The 17,835-nt window shown below is 49.2% G+C and overlaps 1 protein-coding gene across 1 annotated transcript in view; it reads right to left on the reverse strand.

Moving 5' to 3' along the window:
- Positions 1 to 662: 662 nt before the first annotated feature.
- ARHGEF12 (Rho guanine nucleotide exchange factor 12) overlaps positions 663 to 17,835 on the reverse strand; it is a 140,424-nt gene continuing 123,251 nt past the window's right edge. The window contains exons 34-41 of the mRNA XM_015408614.1: positions 17,655 to 17,742; positions 11,075 to 11,164; positions 10,857 to 10,933; positions 10,242 to 10,472; positions 7,319 to 7,777; positions 4,834 to 5,144; positions 2,325 to 2,397; positions 663 to 841 (exon numbers count right to left, since the gene is read on the reverse strand). Of these exons, the coding sequence (XP_015264100.1) occupies positions 831 to 841; positions 2,325 to 2,397; positions 4,834 to 5,144; positions 7,319 to 7,777; positions 10,242 to 10,472; positions 10,857 to 10,933; positions 11,075 to 11,164; positions 17,655 to 17,742 (1,340 nt within the window). The 3' untranslated portion in view covers positions 663 to 830. The remainder of the gene's footprint in view (positions 842 to 2,324; positions 2,398 to 4,833; positions 5,145 to 7,318; positions 7,778 to 10,241; positions 10,473 to 10,856; positions 10,934 to 11,074; positions 11,165 to 17,654; positions 17,743 to 17,835) is intronic.

The raw sequence follows: 17,835 nt of genomic DNA on the forward strand, positions 1-17,835 counted from the left end.
TTTTGGTTTTCAGTTCTGATGCCAAGTCCTTCCTGCCAACGGGAGAGTCAGGATCAAGGTCAAAGCAGAGCCAAGCGTGTGGGAGGAAAGGAACCAAACATCCAGGCCTTCTCCTCTCCTCCTTCAACCTCCACATATGGAGGAACTGTATCCAAGGGTAACTGGAACCACCACCTCTCAAGGGTCTGGGAGACGCCCATCGCCCAAGAGTTGTTCCGAGCGGCAGTCTGGCGGAAACTTGGCTGTGTAACTGTTCAGAATGCAATCCGGTGAAAACCAAGGCCTGCTCTTGCAAACCCAGCATGGCACAGGAGGCGGGTTCGGTAGCAGAGCGTTTCCAGGGGCTTTTTAGGCCGGGGGGGGGGGGGGGGGCGCTACTGGCACTATCCTTTTCTTTCTTTTTTTTAAAAAACAACAAAATAAAATACATATTAAAGTGTGCTTTCAGTACACGGAATGAAGTCAAATAAATACATTGATTGTTTTCTTTTGATGTCTAAATACATTTTTTTTATATCCTACACCCAAAGCTTTATACATTTGGTTTTTTTTGTTTTTCCTTTTCTCGTTTCTGAATTTAAAAAAAAGAAAAAGGATTTCTGTTAGCAAGAGGAGGAAGAGACAACGGCGACACCGTCTCTCCCCGATGAGCTAGAGCCGAGGCCTGGAAAGAAAGCACCCTACTCTCTCTCCGCTGTGCGGGAGCGCTCGGGGCCAGGCGGTCCGTAAGAAAGAGTTCACTTGCTACAGAGTCCGGGGCAGAGGACTTGCAGGCACCAGCGCAAGGCCGACACTCCTGTCCGATCTCCAGCCACTTCCGGAAAGCGTCACTAACTTTTATCTGAGGACAAAAGAAGCAGAGTAGAGCTGAACTACCCGGTGTGCGGTGGAGTTCGGAGACATCCCACCATCCTGCAGCCCGCTAACTAACGCTCCCTCTAAGCTGAGGAGTCTTGTGAGCAAAAATCCTGCTTTGTGAGTGACTGGCATTAAAGTTGTGAGCGAGCGATTGGGCTGCTGCATACATTAGTTTGCTCCGGAGCCATCCCTTCCTGAGCTGAGACAAGAATGTGTGAGCCGGAGGCTAAAAAACTGTGAGCTAGCTCACACTGACTCAACTTAGGGGGAACACTGCTGCTAACATGACGGGACATGTTCCCACCAAGCTGCAGTGACTGCCTAACGCTGCCCTTGTTCTAAGGCGCTGGCTGCCTGCCGCTGGATCCTGATATTACACCCCCACCATCTATTGGAAGTGTGCAAACAGGATCACTCTTCTTCTAGGGGAAGTGTTCTGATTGTTCTGTACTGAGGTGCATCGCTGGAAACAAAAAACCCCCAATGTTCTTCCCGTGCTTCCGCTCACTGCAAAGGCAGGGTGGGAGCAAAGTGAAGTGACTGAACAGGAGCCGTGAGCCTTTCGTTATTAACCAATCAATCGATAATTTATGACGGTCATGGTACCAGCAGAATAAAACATATATATGTAGTCCTTTGTAGCTAGTCAGCCATTGCAAGCTGGTGCATATTGACAAGGAAGTTGGGAAAGGCACGGCTCCTACGGAATTTTAAGCCTTCCGGGGTTTCCAGAATATCCACAAGCGTGGCTTTGCAGAGGGCATGATGCACACCAAGAGCGGGAAAGAGAGACACGAGTCTGATGCACAGAGCCTTGCAGATCTGTCTCTTTCTACTTCCACTGTGAAAGAAGTTCTACTCCAGTGGCACCTTTAAGGCCAACAAAGTTTTATTCAGTGTATGAGCTTTCGTGTACAAAAAGGTCATACACTGAATTAAATTTTGTTGCTGGTAAAGGTGCCGCTGGACTCAAACTTTGTTCTACTGCTTCAGACCAACCCGGCTGCCCTCCTGGAACTACTCCCGCTGTGTTAGACTCTGGTTTCCGATCAGCCTCTAGAATCTACACAGGGAAATCCCGCGCTGAGACTGCCCCAGGCTTAATCTTCTGTTTGTCTCCTTGGGATCAGCAGTCCGGTACGACGGATGCGTCAGGAAACACGACCGACTCACAGAGTTCCAGGCTGACGGAAGAAGATGGAAGCGAAGCATCTCACGTGCCACGCAATCCGCTTAAGGCTCAGGAAGGAACGCGCCGTCAGCAGAACGGAGCGATGATTTATGGTGCTTCGGAACCAGGGGCTCCTTCTGAAGACGCAGAAGCCAGAGTGAAAGCTCTGGACGCTTTTACTAGGAAGATTAACAAGCTGGCTTCTCCCGCGGTGCTCGGCGCCAAGGCCCGGCAATATTTTAGCATTGCATTACCATTCAGAAATGCGCTGCCGGGAGTCCAAAGGAAGGCATACCTGAGTGCTCATCTGCGGGGGCTGATCCAGCCAGCCTTTGCTGAAGAAGAGTGGCATAATTCTCCTCCACTTCCTGGGAGGAAAACAACAACAGTCAATCAGGCACAGTGTAGCGAAGGTCCACTTAGAGAGGGGTGCTTGACCCGAAACTGACTGGAACCGGGACTGGCTCGGCTCTGAAACAAGCTCGGTGCTCTCGCTTGAACCGTCACTAGGAACTCCCCCTCCCTGGCAGTCTTCAAGCAGCGGCTGGACAAACACTCGTCAGGGATGCTCTCGGCTGATCCTGCACGGAGCAGGGGGTTGGACTAGACGCCCTGGATGGCCCCTTCCAGCTCTGTGGGATTCTGTGATTCTAACTCTTGTGCCAAGGGAACACTTCTAATTCACTTTGGCTGCTACTAATCAAGAAGCTGATGCCTCTCTGAATACAGCCACCGCCTCGCAGGGATGGCGGCAAACACAGCTGCTGCAGCCCTTCTCAAGGACACAGACCTCGGAAGTAGGCCCAAAATCATTCTTCAGCCGCGGGAACATTTTCCCAAAAAAACCCCTTAACTTTAGCATCTGTTTGCAACTAGCCTGTCTTTCAAGTGTCTTCTTTTAAGCAACAACCTCTACAGTGAGGGAAAGACCACCCGCTTCCCAGCATCTTGCAGAGCAAGGCTGATCTGCCAGATGGAGAAGGGGCACGGGGAGGGGCTGTGGCTCAGTGGGAAAGCCTCTGCTTGGCATACGGAAGGTCCTTGTTTCAATCCAATCCCTGAGAACCAGGCAGTAGGTGACATGAAAGACCTCCACCTGACGCCCTGGAGAGCTGCTGCCAGTCTGAGTAGACAGCACTGACCTTGATGGACTGAGGGTCTGATTCAGTATCAGGCCGCTTCAGTGGGGAGGGGGGACACTCAAAACCTATGGAAAGGATCCACATCAACCGAATCCCTGGCCGTTTCTGAGCACACCTCTTCTGGGTTAGAGGGCAGAGATACCAGGGAAGCCAGTCACATTTATAATCCAACAATGTAGTTCTCACAGGGATGGCCCTAAAAGCTGACTAATGAACTGTCCTCTTTATTGGTGTGTGGGACAGCAGGAAGCCAGACTCAAATCTGATGAGGCCAAGGCCAGTCCCCTCCTCCGGGGATCATATTTTGCAGGGTCCACTCATCGTCTGTCTTACTCAGCATGGACGGAGGGTTGTCACCATAAGGAGAGGATATCTTTGATAGGCAGGTGCGGCTTAATAGCTATCTCTCAAAATAAATCACAAGCAACTGCTTTTCATGCCCGTCTTCTTAATTCTGCGGGTCGTGAAACAACAAGTCTTTGGTCCCCAGGGAAAGTAAGTTGGTGTTACTTAATCCCACAAATTTGGGATCCCATGCATCTCTTTCTTTAGTGGATGTGCTTTTCTCAGGTGGAAGGAGACTTCCCTTGATGCAACACATTTCTCTTCTGCTGCCACACCAGTTCTTGTCTTAAACTATGGGGCCTTCACAAAGGCTACTCAATCTAAGCCAGACTGAATCTCATAGAATCATAGAGCTGGAAGGGACCTCCAGGGTCATCTAGTCCAACTCCCTGCACAATGCAGGAAATTCACAAATACCTCCCCACACCCCCAGTGACCCCTGTTCCACACCCAGAAGATGACAAAAAACCTCCAGGATCTCCGGCCAAACTGGCCTGGAGAAAAACTGCTTCCTGGCTCCAAAGTGGCGATCAGCATTTCCCTGGGCGTGTAAGAAAGGGCCATAGGAACCAAGCACCGAGACAACCCTTCCTGCCCTCCCTCTTGTGATCTGCCTAAATTCACACAATCAGTATTCCTGTCAGATGGCCACCTAGCCTCTGTTTGAAAACCTCCAAAGGAGGAGAGCCCACCACCTCCCAAGGAAGCCTGTTCCACTGAGGAGCTACACTGTCAGGAAGTTCTTCCTAATGTTTAGCCGAAAACTCTTGATTTAATTTCAACTCGTCGGTTCTGGTCCAACCTTCTGGGGCAGCAGAAAACCACTCCGCACCATCCTTTGTATGACAGCCCTTCTGTTGCCCCCCCCCCCCCCCCCCCCAGCACTTACCTGACCAACTATAATACAACATTTGGTCTTAAACTCTTCCCTGACATCAATTCACATTCCCTCATCTGGGGGGCTCCTGGTTTACCAGGGTTACTTCAAGCTTTTGTGCTTATGATCTCCTTGCTTTTGGAAAACCAAGCTGAATATTTGTACGTTGCAACAGTCACAATTTAAAGGCATAAATATACTTCTAAAGACTATATCCTTCCTCTCCTGGCCTTGGAATTTATGGCCTACGAGCCACCACCAATTTCCGCTTTGAAGAGCTGCCATGGAAATCAGTCAGAAGGAAAACGCACATCTATTCTCCAGCACGCTGTGACAACTGTCCTCTTCAGCTCCCAGTTCCCCGCCTTTAACACAAATTTGTCACTTCGGTGAACAAGAATTACAGCTGAAAGGGAATCTGTAGCAGAACGTTAACGTACCTTTAAGCGTTCAAGGTCAGCCTCTATCTTCTGGATGTAACGCATGATCTGGGTACGCGACTCTACGGAGAAAGGAGGGCTTAGTGCACCTGAGCTGGGTTCCTCTGTGGCTTCCCAGTGGGAGGCCATGAATTCCTCCACAAACGGTGAGCTTCCTCTGTCTGACTGGGTGTCCGGCAGGGACGTTGGCTGCTGGGGGGCAGAGTCCATTGCACCACCGCCTGCAGTGGACCGCAGCGCCAGCGAGGACATCTCCTCGTCTGTGGAGCTCTCCTGTACTGTGCCGTATCCATCGAGGATCAAATAATTTCCTGTGAAGAAAACATCTTGACGCTCTACGGGTGCGGTCAGACGGCGTGCTGAGAGTGGGTTAAACTGCTCCGGTTCTGACCGGATTATATTTGATCTGGATAATCGCGATCACACTTACCTCCCTTATCCCGCCTCACCGCGCAGTCATGTAGCTCCCTGGCATCTACACTACTGACGTGCAGGAGCGTGTGTTGGTGGGTTTTTAAAATATTTTTCCTCAGTTTCCGCATGCGCCTAGGCGCCCCTCCGTAGAAAGGGGGGAACTATCATGGCGCATGCGCAGAACCACCAGGGCAAATCAATCCTACCCCTCCAACAAAAGACTTCTCTTTAAATCTTTGACCCGAAAACGGCCTCCGTGAGATCCTGAACTCATCTAAACACTACAACAAGTGACCGTTGTTTCTAAATGCGGTGGCGGAGCTCTGCCTATGCGCACACTGCCAGCGTATTAAAAAATGGCGGGCGAAAACCAGAAACCTCGGGCAACTTTCGAGCAGGGAGGGGGTTTAAACCAGAAGTGGCTTGACACCGGAGGAGCGATCACACAGGGGGGAAATGCGGCTTTAAACGGGAGAGCTGAGAAAACACCACTTTGGGACCTGGTAACAAAATACTCCGGGTTAAAGCGGTTTTGAGCTGGAAACCAACGGCTGGGGATGGGAGGCAGATGTTGACTGTGTGATCGTGCAGATAAAATCCGTTGCTTAACCGTCAAGACACCAGATCAAACGGCGTGTCTGACCGCACCCTACGACAGCCTGGGAGGCAGTGCGTCATGACCAAGCACATACCTATTTTTTTTCCTCACTGCGTGAACTTTAACAAAAGCTTCAGTGTTTAAAAGCTTGGCATTTGGAACTCCAGGTCTGCTGTGGCTTATAGATATAAGCAAAGTTCCCTCTAAGTTCCGCAGTGTTGTGAGCAAAAATTCTACCTTGTGAGCAAAAAAACCTAGTAGCATTAAAGTTGTGAGTCTACATTTGACTATCGCATAAATTATTTTTTTAGATTACTTCCATAACCTTGTAAAAATCTCAGAATGAATTCTTTGAAACTATTTAAACCGTATTTTAAGACTAATTTAAACATTATAAGAGAAAACAGAAACAAGTCACATTTCATTACAGAAACTGCTGGCCTCTATGGGGGTAGACCAGGCCTCCAGAGAACAGGTCTACTCACCCCAGTCCACAGTCACTGTCAGAACCCCGCCTAACCTAACGAACAGGAAGTTGCTTAGATGTTAATCAACCGTCCCAAACTACTTATTTATCCAAATATTTATATTCCACTTTTCCTGTGACTCAAGTCAGCTTACAAATCATACTGAAAAGCATAACGGGTGTGCAAAACAAATATATCTATTTTTTCCAGCTCCATTATAGCCTATGGGGACCATTATAGTCAACGGGCCCCACAGGCTATAATGGAGAATCAATTCGGGGATATCTGGGGTTCGGGAGGGGACTGTTTTTTGAGGTAGAGGCACCAAATTTGCAGCATAGCTGCTGGTGCCTTTCCCTAAAAAACAAACAACCCCCCCCCTCCAAGTTTCAAAAAGGTTGGACCAGGGGGTCCAATTCTATGGGCCCCAGAAGGAGGTGCCCCCATCCTCCACTGTTTCCAATGGAGTGAAAAATGCCTTAGTGTGAGCAGAAGCTTAAACCTCCCTGAGCTGGAGCTAAAATTCTGTGCGCCAGTGCCCCCTAGCACAGCTTAGAGAGAACTCTGGATATAAACACTTAATACATGCTCACAGGCACTCTGTTACTTCTGCCCATGTTCCAGCAGGGCTGGCACTCCAGCCAGGCCACCCAAGCAGCTTCTTGGGATTGCACAACAAAGACAAGACTGATGCACCATAGGAGCTCAGCTGACTCCCAGCGACTGGCTTTCCCTCCTGAGTCTGCGCTGCCAAGCTGGGTCCAAATGAAGCCTCTGTGTTGTTGTTGGACCCAGCTGGTGACACCAGAGGCCAAGGAGATGATCGGCATACTCTGCTTGGAGCTACAAAATACCATGGACTGGCCCAGAGTTTTCAGGGTTATCTCCTGGCATCCAGCCCTGGCTCAAACAAAAATTGGTATGAGCCATCACATCTTAGAACTTTGACGTTCTACCAGATCATGGAAATCTTTCATTGCAAAGCTACATCCCTCCGATCGCTCACCTGAGATCCGCAACTGCACTTCCTCTTCCTCCTTCCGTTCTGCCACTTCGCCTTCTGATTGGTTCTCGTCATTGTGGGCTTCACGAGCATCAAAAAAGTGCTCTCCGCCATCCTCAGCGCCCACCCCTTCCAGCTCCGTGACTGGGGTATCTGGGTTCGTGCTCAAGGGGTCCGTTAACTGACTGCTACTGGACGTGGTGTCCCCCAGCTGCAGGAATTCACCTGAAGTCCGGTGACCATAACAAGGTCTGCAGCTGCTTGTTCCCAAGCCAGAAGGTGTCCTACTCACCCCGGATGGGGATGTCTTGCTGTATGAGTGTCTCGATCCCCTCTGGACACCAGTTTCTCCTTGGCCTCCCTGGGAAACTGTCCTATGCCTGGGGAAATGCTGGTGGTCTTCAAGAGTCTCCTTTTCGGACAGGCCCAGCTGCTGCATCAGCAGTTGCTTCAATAAACCCACTGAAAAGAAACACAGAATTGTCACATGTCTTGTCATCCTGTCTCAGTATTCCCTGTTTGCCTCTTGTGCATATAAAGGATTTGATGTTAAGAGTTTGCCTGCTCTTGAGAAACAGCAAGATCTACAGGCGGCATTCACCAACGATGAAAGATACACATCAAAGCAGGAGATGGTAACCCCAAGACTGATTTTTTTTTGTTCCTAGAATATGTAGCCAGATGTTCCTTTCATTGCAAAGAATGAGATACACTTACTTTATTATACATATCTCTGTACTGCTTTTCTTTGCCTGAATGTGAACCCTAAGGGGGAAAGAGGAAGCTGCTGGCTTTCCCTCAAATCTTAAGCTTCTCTGACTTGGGGTAGCTTGGCGGATCAGTGCGGAGCCTTCCTGAGACACATCTGGGTACGCAGCTCCTGCCCAATTCTCATTTCCGTTTTTGTTTGCGATTAATTGGACAAAGTATCATGGTGGAGGAATGACATCCTCTTGTGGCCTTTCAAATTAGAAAAGAAGCTGGTTCCTAACCCTGGGATATGCATACACGCTACTAGACTGGCCATTTAGGAGATTACACAAACTTTTTAAAGAAGGCTAGTGGTTCGAAAGCAGGAAACTGCAAGTAGATAAATAGGTACCGCTTCGGTGGGAAGGTAACAGCGTTCCATGCGCCTTGGCGTCTAGTCATGCCGGCCACATGACCACGGAAATTTCTTCGGACAGCGCTGGCTCTTTGGCTTGGAAACAGAGATGAGTACCGCTCCCTAGAGTCGGATTTGACTGGCTTTCGAGCAAGGGAAACCTTTACCTTTAAACAATGTTCACATGAATTCTACTTTCACAGGTGTTGGTTCCACTGGCCCAATGTGTCTGGAACTTTTAATGAGTTGTTCTAAAAAGGGTGCTCGGATCCACCTTCTGTTTGTGCTTAAAGAGCTACTTCGCCTCAAATGGATTTTAGACAAAAAGCAAGCATGACTCAGAGACCAGCGCCACATTTATTTTATCTAGAAGGAAGCCGTCAACTAGGCCGTTTTGGGTAACATGAAAAGAGCAAGAGTCCAGGAGCACCTTCAAGATGAACAAAATGTGTGGCAGGGAATGAGCTTTTGTGAGTCACCGCTCACTTCTTCAGACTCTCTAATCTAGATACAGGCTGTCAGTATATGAAGACAGACTAACTACAGACAGACTAACATGGCTACCCAGCTTGGGTTAAAATAAATAATGATAAACACGATCTAAAGTAGCAAACAAAATCAGAAAACAATTGTGAACATCAGACCCCAAAGCATCAACAGTCAGACAACTTGTATATGCAATGAGCAATATCTATTTGAAATGCATCTTTTATACAGTAAACAATGTCTGTTTGAAATGAAAACAAGGTACAATATCATAAGAAAAATCATATTCAATGTCGTTTCTGGATTATTTTCAACGTTTCAAATGGGAATTCTTCCTCGGGAAATATCCTGCACAGTAACCTTCAAACCTCTTAAGATCATGTCTATTTTTCAGCAAGAGCAATAACCAGTCAGGTGCAGATTGCAAAACCTTCCCAGAGTGAATATCGCACAAATATCTTGTATGGATTCAAAAAAACACCTCTCACACCCAGTGTTCCCTCTAAGCTGAGTTAGTGTGAGCTAGCTCACAGTTTTTTAGCCTCTGGCTCACACATTTTTGTCTTCGCTCAGGAAGGATGGCTCCAGAGTAAACTAATTTATGCAGAAACCAAATTGCTGGCTCACAACTTCAATGCCCCAGGAGCTCACAAAGCAGGATTTTTGCTCACAAGACTCCACGGCTTAGCGGGAGCATTGCTCAGACCTCCAGGTCAGGGGTGGGGAAGGGGATGCCCGGCTGTGCTCCGTGGCTTCAGCATGGAAGGAAAAGAGATCTACCGCACTCTCCCTTCCGCTGATCCCCTTTCTGTGCTTCCAGGAGTGGGTGGCCGGGGATACCCCTCAGCCAGCCTCCCAGCCAATGCTCCCTCTACATTGCTCTGGAGCCATCCTTCCTGGCCTAAGAATGTGTGAGCTGGATGCCAAAAAACTGTAAGCTAGCTCACACTAACTCAGCTTAGAGGGAACACTGCTCCCAGCCCTTCTGAAGGACATTCACCGCTGCGTCCAGCTTCCTGCACAGCCTCTTCTTCCAGTGATACCCCGATGCTGCCCTGCTCATCCCCACTCAGCTTCCTGCACAGCCTCTTCTTCCAGTGACACCCCGATGCTGCCCACTCAGCTGAGGAGGAAGCGCTCCTTTAAATGATTCCACCGCTGCAGCAACTACCTGATCTCTTGCCCTGCCAACAGGAGAAGTCCCCATCTCTAGACCAGGAAGTGAGGTCATGCCTGTTTGGCTCAGGGGGGATAACGGGTGATCTCAGACACATACAAATTGCCCAAGCTAGTCCCTTCTGGGACCCTGTGCCCCAAGAATGCTCAGTGACTTACAGTTCCTTAGTGCATCCAACGCCCACCGTTCCTCTGAGATTTGAGAAGCGGGTTCCGAACTCGGGTGGTCGTAGTGCTCAGAGGGTTCTTTGATCAGCAGGTCTGCAGGGGGTTCTTTGCCGAACTGTCGGTCAGCCTGCAGGAGCTCCTCTTCTTCCAGCTTCTCCGACATGGCTGCTGACGGGGACTCGGCCTTCAGCATCAGTGGCGACTCCAGGCCCAGGTCCTTCTCTAACAAACAAACAAAAACCGCCAGGGCCAGAATCAACACGCAATCCAATGAGGCATTTAATGCAATTTTGGTTAAACTCGTACCTTAAAGCTCTCCGGTTTATTGCGACTATAAAAATTTTAATAGATAGCTAAACTCACACTTGGTTTCTAAGCCCCGAGGGGCCGGAAGACGCTAAGTCTTCAACGTGCTTTTTGTACAATTACTTGACAGAAATCTGGAGCGGAAATAAGAGGAAGGCTCCAGAGAGGTTTCTGGTGCCCCACGGGCACACGAGAGAGTCCCCTGAAAGGGCCTTCAAATCAATAAAAGGCTCTGATCGCATAAAAACAGCAGAAAATGATAAAAATGCAGTACAATGGTAAGCATCATTAGGAAAAAACCTGGGCTCTGCATGCTGCTGTCAAGAGTTGCTTGTTCTTCCTTCAGTTTTTGCTGGTCTTCCTCTTCACGGTCTTCTCTGCAAGATGAGAACAAACCAATCATACACTTTGACAGTATCTTCGTTCCCCTCCCCTTTTTAAAGGATCCTCCTGGGTTGGATGCGGCCTGTGCAGTTTTGCTCGGCTGAACGTCCCCAAAGAAAAAAACGACGACTTACTCGCAGGGCCCTGACTGTGGCAACGGAATCACCCTCCTGGCTCGTGCCACCTTCACCGTCCCTGCCATCCGCGCAATGAGGTCCTGCCACCTACAGGTAGGCAAGAAGAACATTCTCAGAATGACAGCCGGTAAAAAAAAAACAAAAACGGTAATCAAATTGAGTGTTGCCGCTGGCGGGAGGAGGCGCCATCGCAAGAACGTAAGAGAAACCATGTTGGATCAGGCCAACGGTCCGTCCAGTCCAATACTCTGCGTCACACAGTGGACAAACGGACATTGTCCTCCCCAAGACAGTTTCTGCGCTCCTCACGTTTATTTGATGGGGACAAGTTGAGTTTTATTCAAGGGGACAACAGGTTTCAGCTTTGTCAACACTCGGTCACATTTCATTTGCATCTGAGCCTCCTCAGCCTGAAGAGCTCTGTGAGCTTTTAGGACACACGTGCTTCCTTCTCCCAGGGCTGCTGTGCAGACTGGATTGCTTGACAAAGGGCTGTTTCAGTCAGGACACGGGAAACTGCTGTCCTACCATTTTAGGGAGGGGAAAACACACAGCCAAGATGTAAGGGGAACAGCGAAGTACCTCTGTAGGACAGCTAAGCAACGAAGACAGTTGCAAGGCCTGCCTGCCCCTCTCAAGCACGTACGTGTGCACACACGGGCAATGCTGTCGTTGATTGCAAGGGGGCTGCTGTATGGCTACCTTTCGTCAAATTATTTCACCCGCTTCCCCAGAAAAGAGACAGACTAAGCAGGAGGATATTCCAGCATTTAGACTGACAAAAACGACACCGCGATGAATCCCAGCAAGAGCACATCAATCGAGGGCGAGCCAGTGTCAGGATGCAGGAGAAAGTCTGTGCTGTTCCAGTTACTGACAAGATGTACACTGAGAAAAGTGAGCGACCAGAAACCAGCACCAAAGCTCTGACCAGGGAATGCCCAAAGGGAGCACTGGGGATGGGGGAGGAAGCAGGAGCCCATGAAAAGCACCCTCTTCTCACAGGCTGCAACATTCTAAACAGCAAACAGCACAGGCCTGCATGCCAATGAACAAACAGGGCTCTGTGAATAGCATGCCAATGAACAAACAGGGCTCTGTGCTGAACATCCGGATAGAATGTACAACCTTTCTCCTGCAGCGCACCAAGTAAAAGCAACCCTGTGGGCCAGCAAAGGGAGAAAAGAAGAAGAAGACTTGGTTTTATACCCCGCTCTTCACTACCTGAAGGAGTCTTGGAGCGGCTTACAATCGCCTTCCCTTCCTCTCCCCACAACAGGCACCTTGAGAGGTAGAACTGGGACTGGCTCAAGGTTACCCAGCTGGCTTCATGTGGAGGAGTGGGGAATCAAACCTGGTTCTCCAGATTTGAGTCTGATGCTCTTAACCACTACACCAACCACTACAAAAGCCTGTTTTTGTTAGGGCAGGTCGCCTTCCTTAAGAAGTTGGCTACATGGATGCCATCGAAGGAAGGAAAGTAGGTGTCTGAAGAACGCTTTCTGCTTGTGTCTCTAGGCAGTGTTAATAAAAACACAGAAAGCGACTGGGAACAGAAACTCTCCAAAACCCACAGCTCTAATTCCTGCACTTCAGAATTTAATAGTCCATTTGAGAAACACAGTAGCTGAACAAAAAGAAACCTTGTCAGGCTGCTGAAGTCTTTTGTTACCGGAGGAAGTCATCTTAATTGCATGTGAGACTTTCGCATTTCCCTTTCTGTGGTGAACTTTTCACAGTTATAATTAATACCCTGCGTCTGCAGGGCGTAAGAGAGCAGCAGTTCAACTGAGCATCTTCTTAACCAAAAGCCCTCACTAAGAGCTGCTCCCTTCTGTACTGTGAACATGAGCTGCCCACTAAAAGTGCTCTGATGCAGTCCAGCTCCCGATAAGCTACCTCAGGGAAAGCAGTGCAGGGTGAAAAACGCAACCCCTCCCAAGTTTCAGGCGACGATCATTTTAACGTGTGATGAGTGTCGCACGTGAAATGATGTCTGGAGACAGGGACCGTCACTTTTCCCTTTCCTGTGCATCCTAAATAGAACTATTAGCCTCTGTTGTCCAAAATCCCAAAGGGCTGTTGGCTGGAGGGAGAGTGGCTGTCACCACTGTTCCCTCTAAGCTGAGTTAGTGTGAGCTAGCTCAGTTTTTTTAGCCTCCGGCTCACACATCTCTGTCTTAGCTCAGGAAGGAGGGCTTCGGAGCAAGGTAATGCATACAGTAGCCAAAACGCTCGCTCACCACTTGAATGCCAGCAGCTCTCAAAGTAGAACTTTTGCTCACAAGACTCCACAACTTAGAGGGAGCATTGGCTGTCACATCTAAGGAACCATGGCCAGGACACTCTGAAGTCTGGCAGGGCAGAGGAAGCAACACAGCCTTGGGCCACCTGCTCTGAACGACTTGTGACTCTGTGTGTGTGCACGTTAAAAGTTGCCGCCGACTTGTGGCAGACCCGCAGGACTTTCAAGGCAAGAGACTAAACAGAGGTGGTTGGCCATGGCCGGCCTCTGCATAGAGACCCGGGAATTCCTTGGCGGTCTCCCCTCCAAGTACTGACCAGGGCCGACCCTGCTTAGCTTCCCAGATCAGATGAGACCTGGCTAGCCTGGGCCATCCAGGTCAGGGCCTGTGAACAGCCCCTTGGGATTGGCCCCAAACAGCCACCTGACCCCAAGGGAGGGGAGGAGCACCCCGATTTTCCTGCAGGAACTGAACCAAGGTGCTGGATTGGGCACCCTCATCGTTTCTGTTTGCGTCGCTCCTGACCGCTGCTGGAGGAGCAAGAAGGGGCCGAATCCCAGCCTTTATCCTCAAAAGGTACCGTAGATTTAGGCAAGGAAATGTGTGCAGCCGGCCTGACACCCTTACGTTTGGCACTCCAATGTGAACCGTACCTATCTTCAAGCATCACTCCACTTCTCCTACCCTCAAACAGAGAGCCAGTTTGGTGTAGTGGTTAAGTGCGCGGACTCTAATCTGGGAGAACTGGGTTTGATTCCCCACTCCTCCACTTGCACCTGCTGATGTGACCTTGGGTCAGTCACAAGCTCTGGCACAGCTGTCCTTGAGAAAGAGCAGTTTGTGTCAGAGTTCTCTCAGCCCCACCAACCTCACAGGGTGTCTGGTGTCTGTTGCGGGGAAGGGAAGGGAGTTTGTAAGCCGCTCTGAGACTCCTTTGGGTAGTGAAGGGCGGGGTATAAATCCAATCTCTCCTCTTCTTCTTCAAACCTTTTCTCTACAAATAAACTGGTCTTTTATCTGGAATAAAGACCGGTCCATTTCTTGAGCCTCCGGTCCCCACCCTTGGACTGCTCAGACCGCACTCCATTAGGGAAGAAAGGAAAGGCATGGCTTGGCCTGAGGCTGTAGAAGTCCCAGCTGAGCGGGGTGGGGGAAGCATGCCACTGCCTCTTTTTCAAAGCATCCATTGCTGGTGGCAATAAACGTCCTCCCTCCACCTCCTTTTCCACCCTGGGGTTTCCCCAACACCTTTTGTCCATGCAGGTGAGGTTCCCACAACGTGGGAGAGAATGTAGGGAGCATCATCTTAGCTGTTTGCCACAAAATCCATTATCCCGCGGTGGGTGACACTGTTCAGCCTCAGAGCTGCTTGGACATTCAAGGGGTTACTCGATGCTTGAGAGAACGGGAGACTTGTCTCACTACCCATGAATCTTCCCTCTCAGTGGTCCACAGGTTTTAGACTGCTCCAACCGAGGGACCACTGGAGAACAGCTTTTCTCAAAGTAGAGGGGCAGATGAGGATAAAGCAGAGCTATTACCTCTGCTGGCCAGCAGTTTGGAATTCGCGAGGACAGAAGGTATGGGAAACTATTAAACAAGCGAAGCTGACAGCCTTGTAAAGCAATCCCCATGAAGTTCCAAGCTGTTAGCAACGCCTGGTGCCAAATTGTACGGTTCAGAATGGCAACGGATTCAGCACAAGAAGATGATTTGGTATGTTTAGAGTTGGGGGTTGGGAATCTGCAAGGGAAGTATGTTCGGAGGTATAATTGAATGAGTTCTTCTAAGTGCGTGGTCGCACAACATGGTACTGTATTGTTTCAGAAATTTCCAATTAAAAAAAAGCACTAAACACCAATGCTAAAATCAATGAATTTAATTAAGGCTAACGGAGAACATTTAGCAGAGATAAGGAACAAGTATTCCTCAGATCAAAATCTAGCATCATCATCATCATCTTTTTTTTTAGTGTGACACGTCAAACTACCTCTGGAATCCTTGATCACTTAATGACCTTAATTACACATCATGTGGATCACCATTTATTGTCATGAGAGACCATTTATTGTCATGAGAGGACTGAGGTCTACTTCAAACAAAACAGCAAGAGTTGCCCTGACTCATTATCGATTCTCTAGCACTGAGGAATTTAGTACCCACATCTCTTTCCTCCTCCTCCTCCTCCTCTTCCTCCTCCTCCGATGCTGTAATTTTTAAGAAGAAGAAGATGAAGAAGAAGAAGAAGAAGAAGAAGAAGAAGAAGAAGAAGAAGAAGAAGAAGAAGAAGAGGAAGAGGAAGAAGAGGAGGAGGAGGAGGAGGAGACTGGATTTATACCCCGCCCTTCAATACCCAAAGGTGTCTCAGAGCGGCTCACAAACTCCTTTCCCTTCCCCTCCCCACAACAGACACCCTGTAAGGGAGGTGGGGCTGAGAGAGCTCTGACAGAAACTGCTCTTTCCAGAACAGCTCTTATCAGAGCTACGGCTTGCCCAAGGTCATCCAGCAGGTGTGAGTGGAGGAGTGGGGAACCAAACCCTGTTCTCCCAGATTAGAGTCCACACACTTAACCACTACACCAAACTGTCTCAAACTGGTTTAAAGACAGGGCATGGTCATAAAATATTCTTCCTTTTGCCTATTCTTATGGGCGGCCCTTTGCATGGAAAAGTTAGCAATTCTGGGCTCATCCCATTAACCTTGCATAATTACTTCAGGACACGCGACGCTGCGTAAGGCAAATGAACAAACACGGTCTGCCTGATCAGCAAAACTGTTCTCGAGAGGAGTTTATCCTGTGCAGTCTTCTGAATGCCTCAGGCAGAAGTCCTGGAAGATGCTGGCCTTTAAATTAGCTCCATCCTCTGAAGAGGGAACACGGAGATCGGTCAGATGCCCTGCCGGACCGTGCCTCAACGTTATGTGGTCTCACGGGTCCTCCCGCACTTCTTGTGCACTGACAAAACTACAGCTTGCTGCTTCAGCCAAAGGCTTCGTGGTGGTTTTCAGTTCTCCCTGGAGAGAATGGCGGCTCAGGCAAAAGCGTGGTGGTTTTAAGTTCTCCCTGGAGAGAATGGCGGCTCAGGCAAAAGGGCACACTCTTCAGGTTGGTGGCCACCAGGAAGTAGCAAGAGATCAAGCTCAGGTTTGCTCATTTGACAGCATTTCATGGTTGAGAGTTACATCTTGAACCAACACTATTACTGAAAGCAGACATGGGCCAGATATATTTTAGTGACATACAGATCTTGCCTGCTAAAGGGGCACAAAAACGGCCAACTGCCTGGTCTGTAATAATCAGACTCCTCACCCTCTGAAGCTTTAGAGGCCGGCCCTGTAGACTCAGGAGCCATAATCAGGAGGAGCTCTAGCTGTGGGGGTATCCAATGGAGCAGAGGTTCCCAAACTTATTTGGCCTCCCACCCCCCTTTTCAGAAAAAAAATTACTCAGCGCCCCCCTGGAAATCTACCTTCAGGAAGTAGAAAAAAAGATGCAGTGACGAATTTGCACGTGGTAAAGAAAGATGTTGTAAGTAAAGGATGTTGTTGGCCTGAAGCCAGAGGCCAGCAGCAACCACCACACAATAGAAATCTACCTTCAAGAAGTGGACAAAAAGATGCAGTGACGAATTTGCAAATGGTAAAGAAAGATGTTGTAAGTAAAAGATGTTGTTGGCCACTGTGTGGCGGTTGCCAGCAGCAACCACCACACAATAGATATCTACCTTCAAGAAGTGGACAAAAAGATGCAGTGATGAATTTGCACATGGTAAGGAAAGCTGTTGTAAGTAAAAGATGTTGTCGGCCTGAAGCCACAGGCCGGCAGCAACCACCACACAATAGCCCAGCAGCAACACCTGTCTTACAAGGCCCAGCAACAACACCTGTCTTACAAGGGTGCACATGCAATTTGCAAATGCATGGCTGTGATTGGCTGTGGGGACCCCTCTCCCCCTCCCCCTCTGATCCCAGGGAACACCAGGAGAAGGCAGGAAAAGGCTGCTTTAGATAGGTTCTGGACTCCTCTTTCTTTATGCTTCCACCGCCGACATATTTTTATTCAACGCCCCCCAATTGCACCCAAGGCTCCTATCGCCCACCTGGATCGTTCCAGCGCCCCCCAGGGGGCGGTACTGCCCACTTTGGGAACCAGTGCTATAGAGGCTCCATTGAGTGTGGAGAAGGGGGGAGAGCCTCAAGGGATGTTGCGAGCCGTTCCCCTTGGACAAGGAAGCGGCTTCATAGATAACCAAACACAAGTTTTCTCTCTCTCCTCCACAAGCCATCTACCGCGTGCACAACAGTTGAGGCAGCCGAGCCCACTACTTACACAGTTTTTTCAGAAACCGTCTGTGCCACGAGTTCATAAATCTGGGCTCCGTTTTCCGACATGGAGATGACAAAGAAAGCTTTGTTATCTGGGGAAAACACAGGGGGAGGTTAAATCCGGTATCGCCGTGTCCTGTTGCGCTTTACCTGGGATTCGGGGAAACAACGGACTTCAGCTTGGC

The sequence above is a fragment of the Gekko japonicus genome, unplaced genomic scaffold, assembly GCF_001447785.1.
Source record: "Gekko japonicus isolate JY-2015 unplaced genomic scaffold, Gekko_japonicus_V1.1 scaffold1744, whole genome shotgun sequence".
In the NCBI taxonomy this organism is placed as follows: Eukaryota; Metazoa; Chordata; class Lepidosauria; order Squamata; family Gekkonidae; genus Gekko; species Gekko japonicus.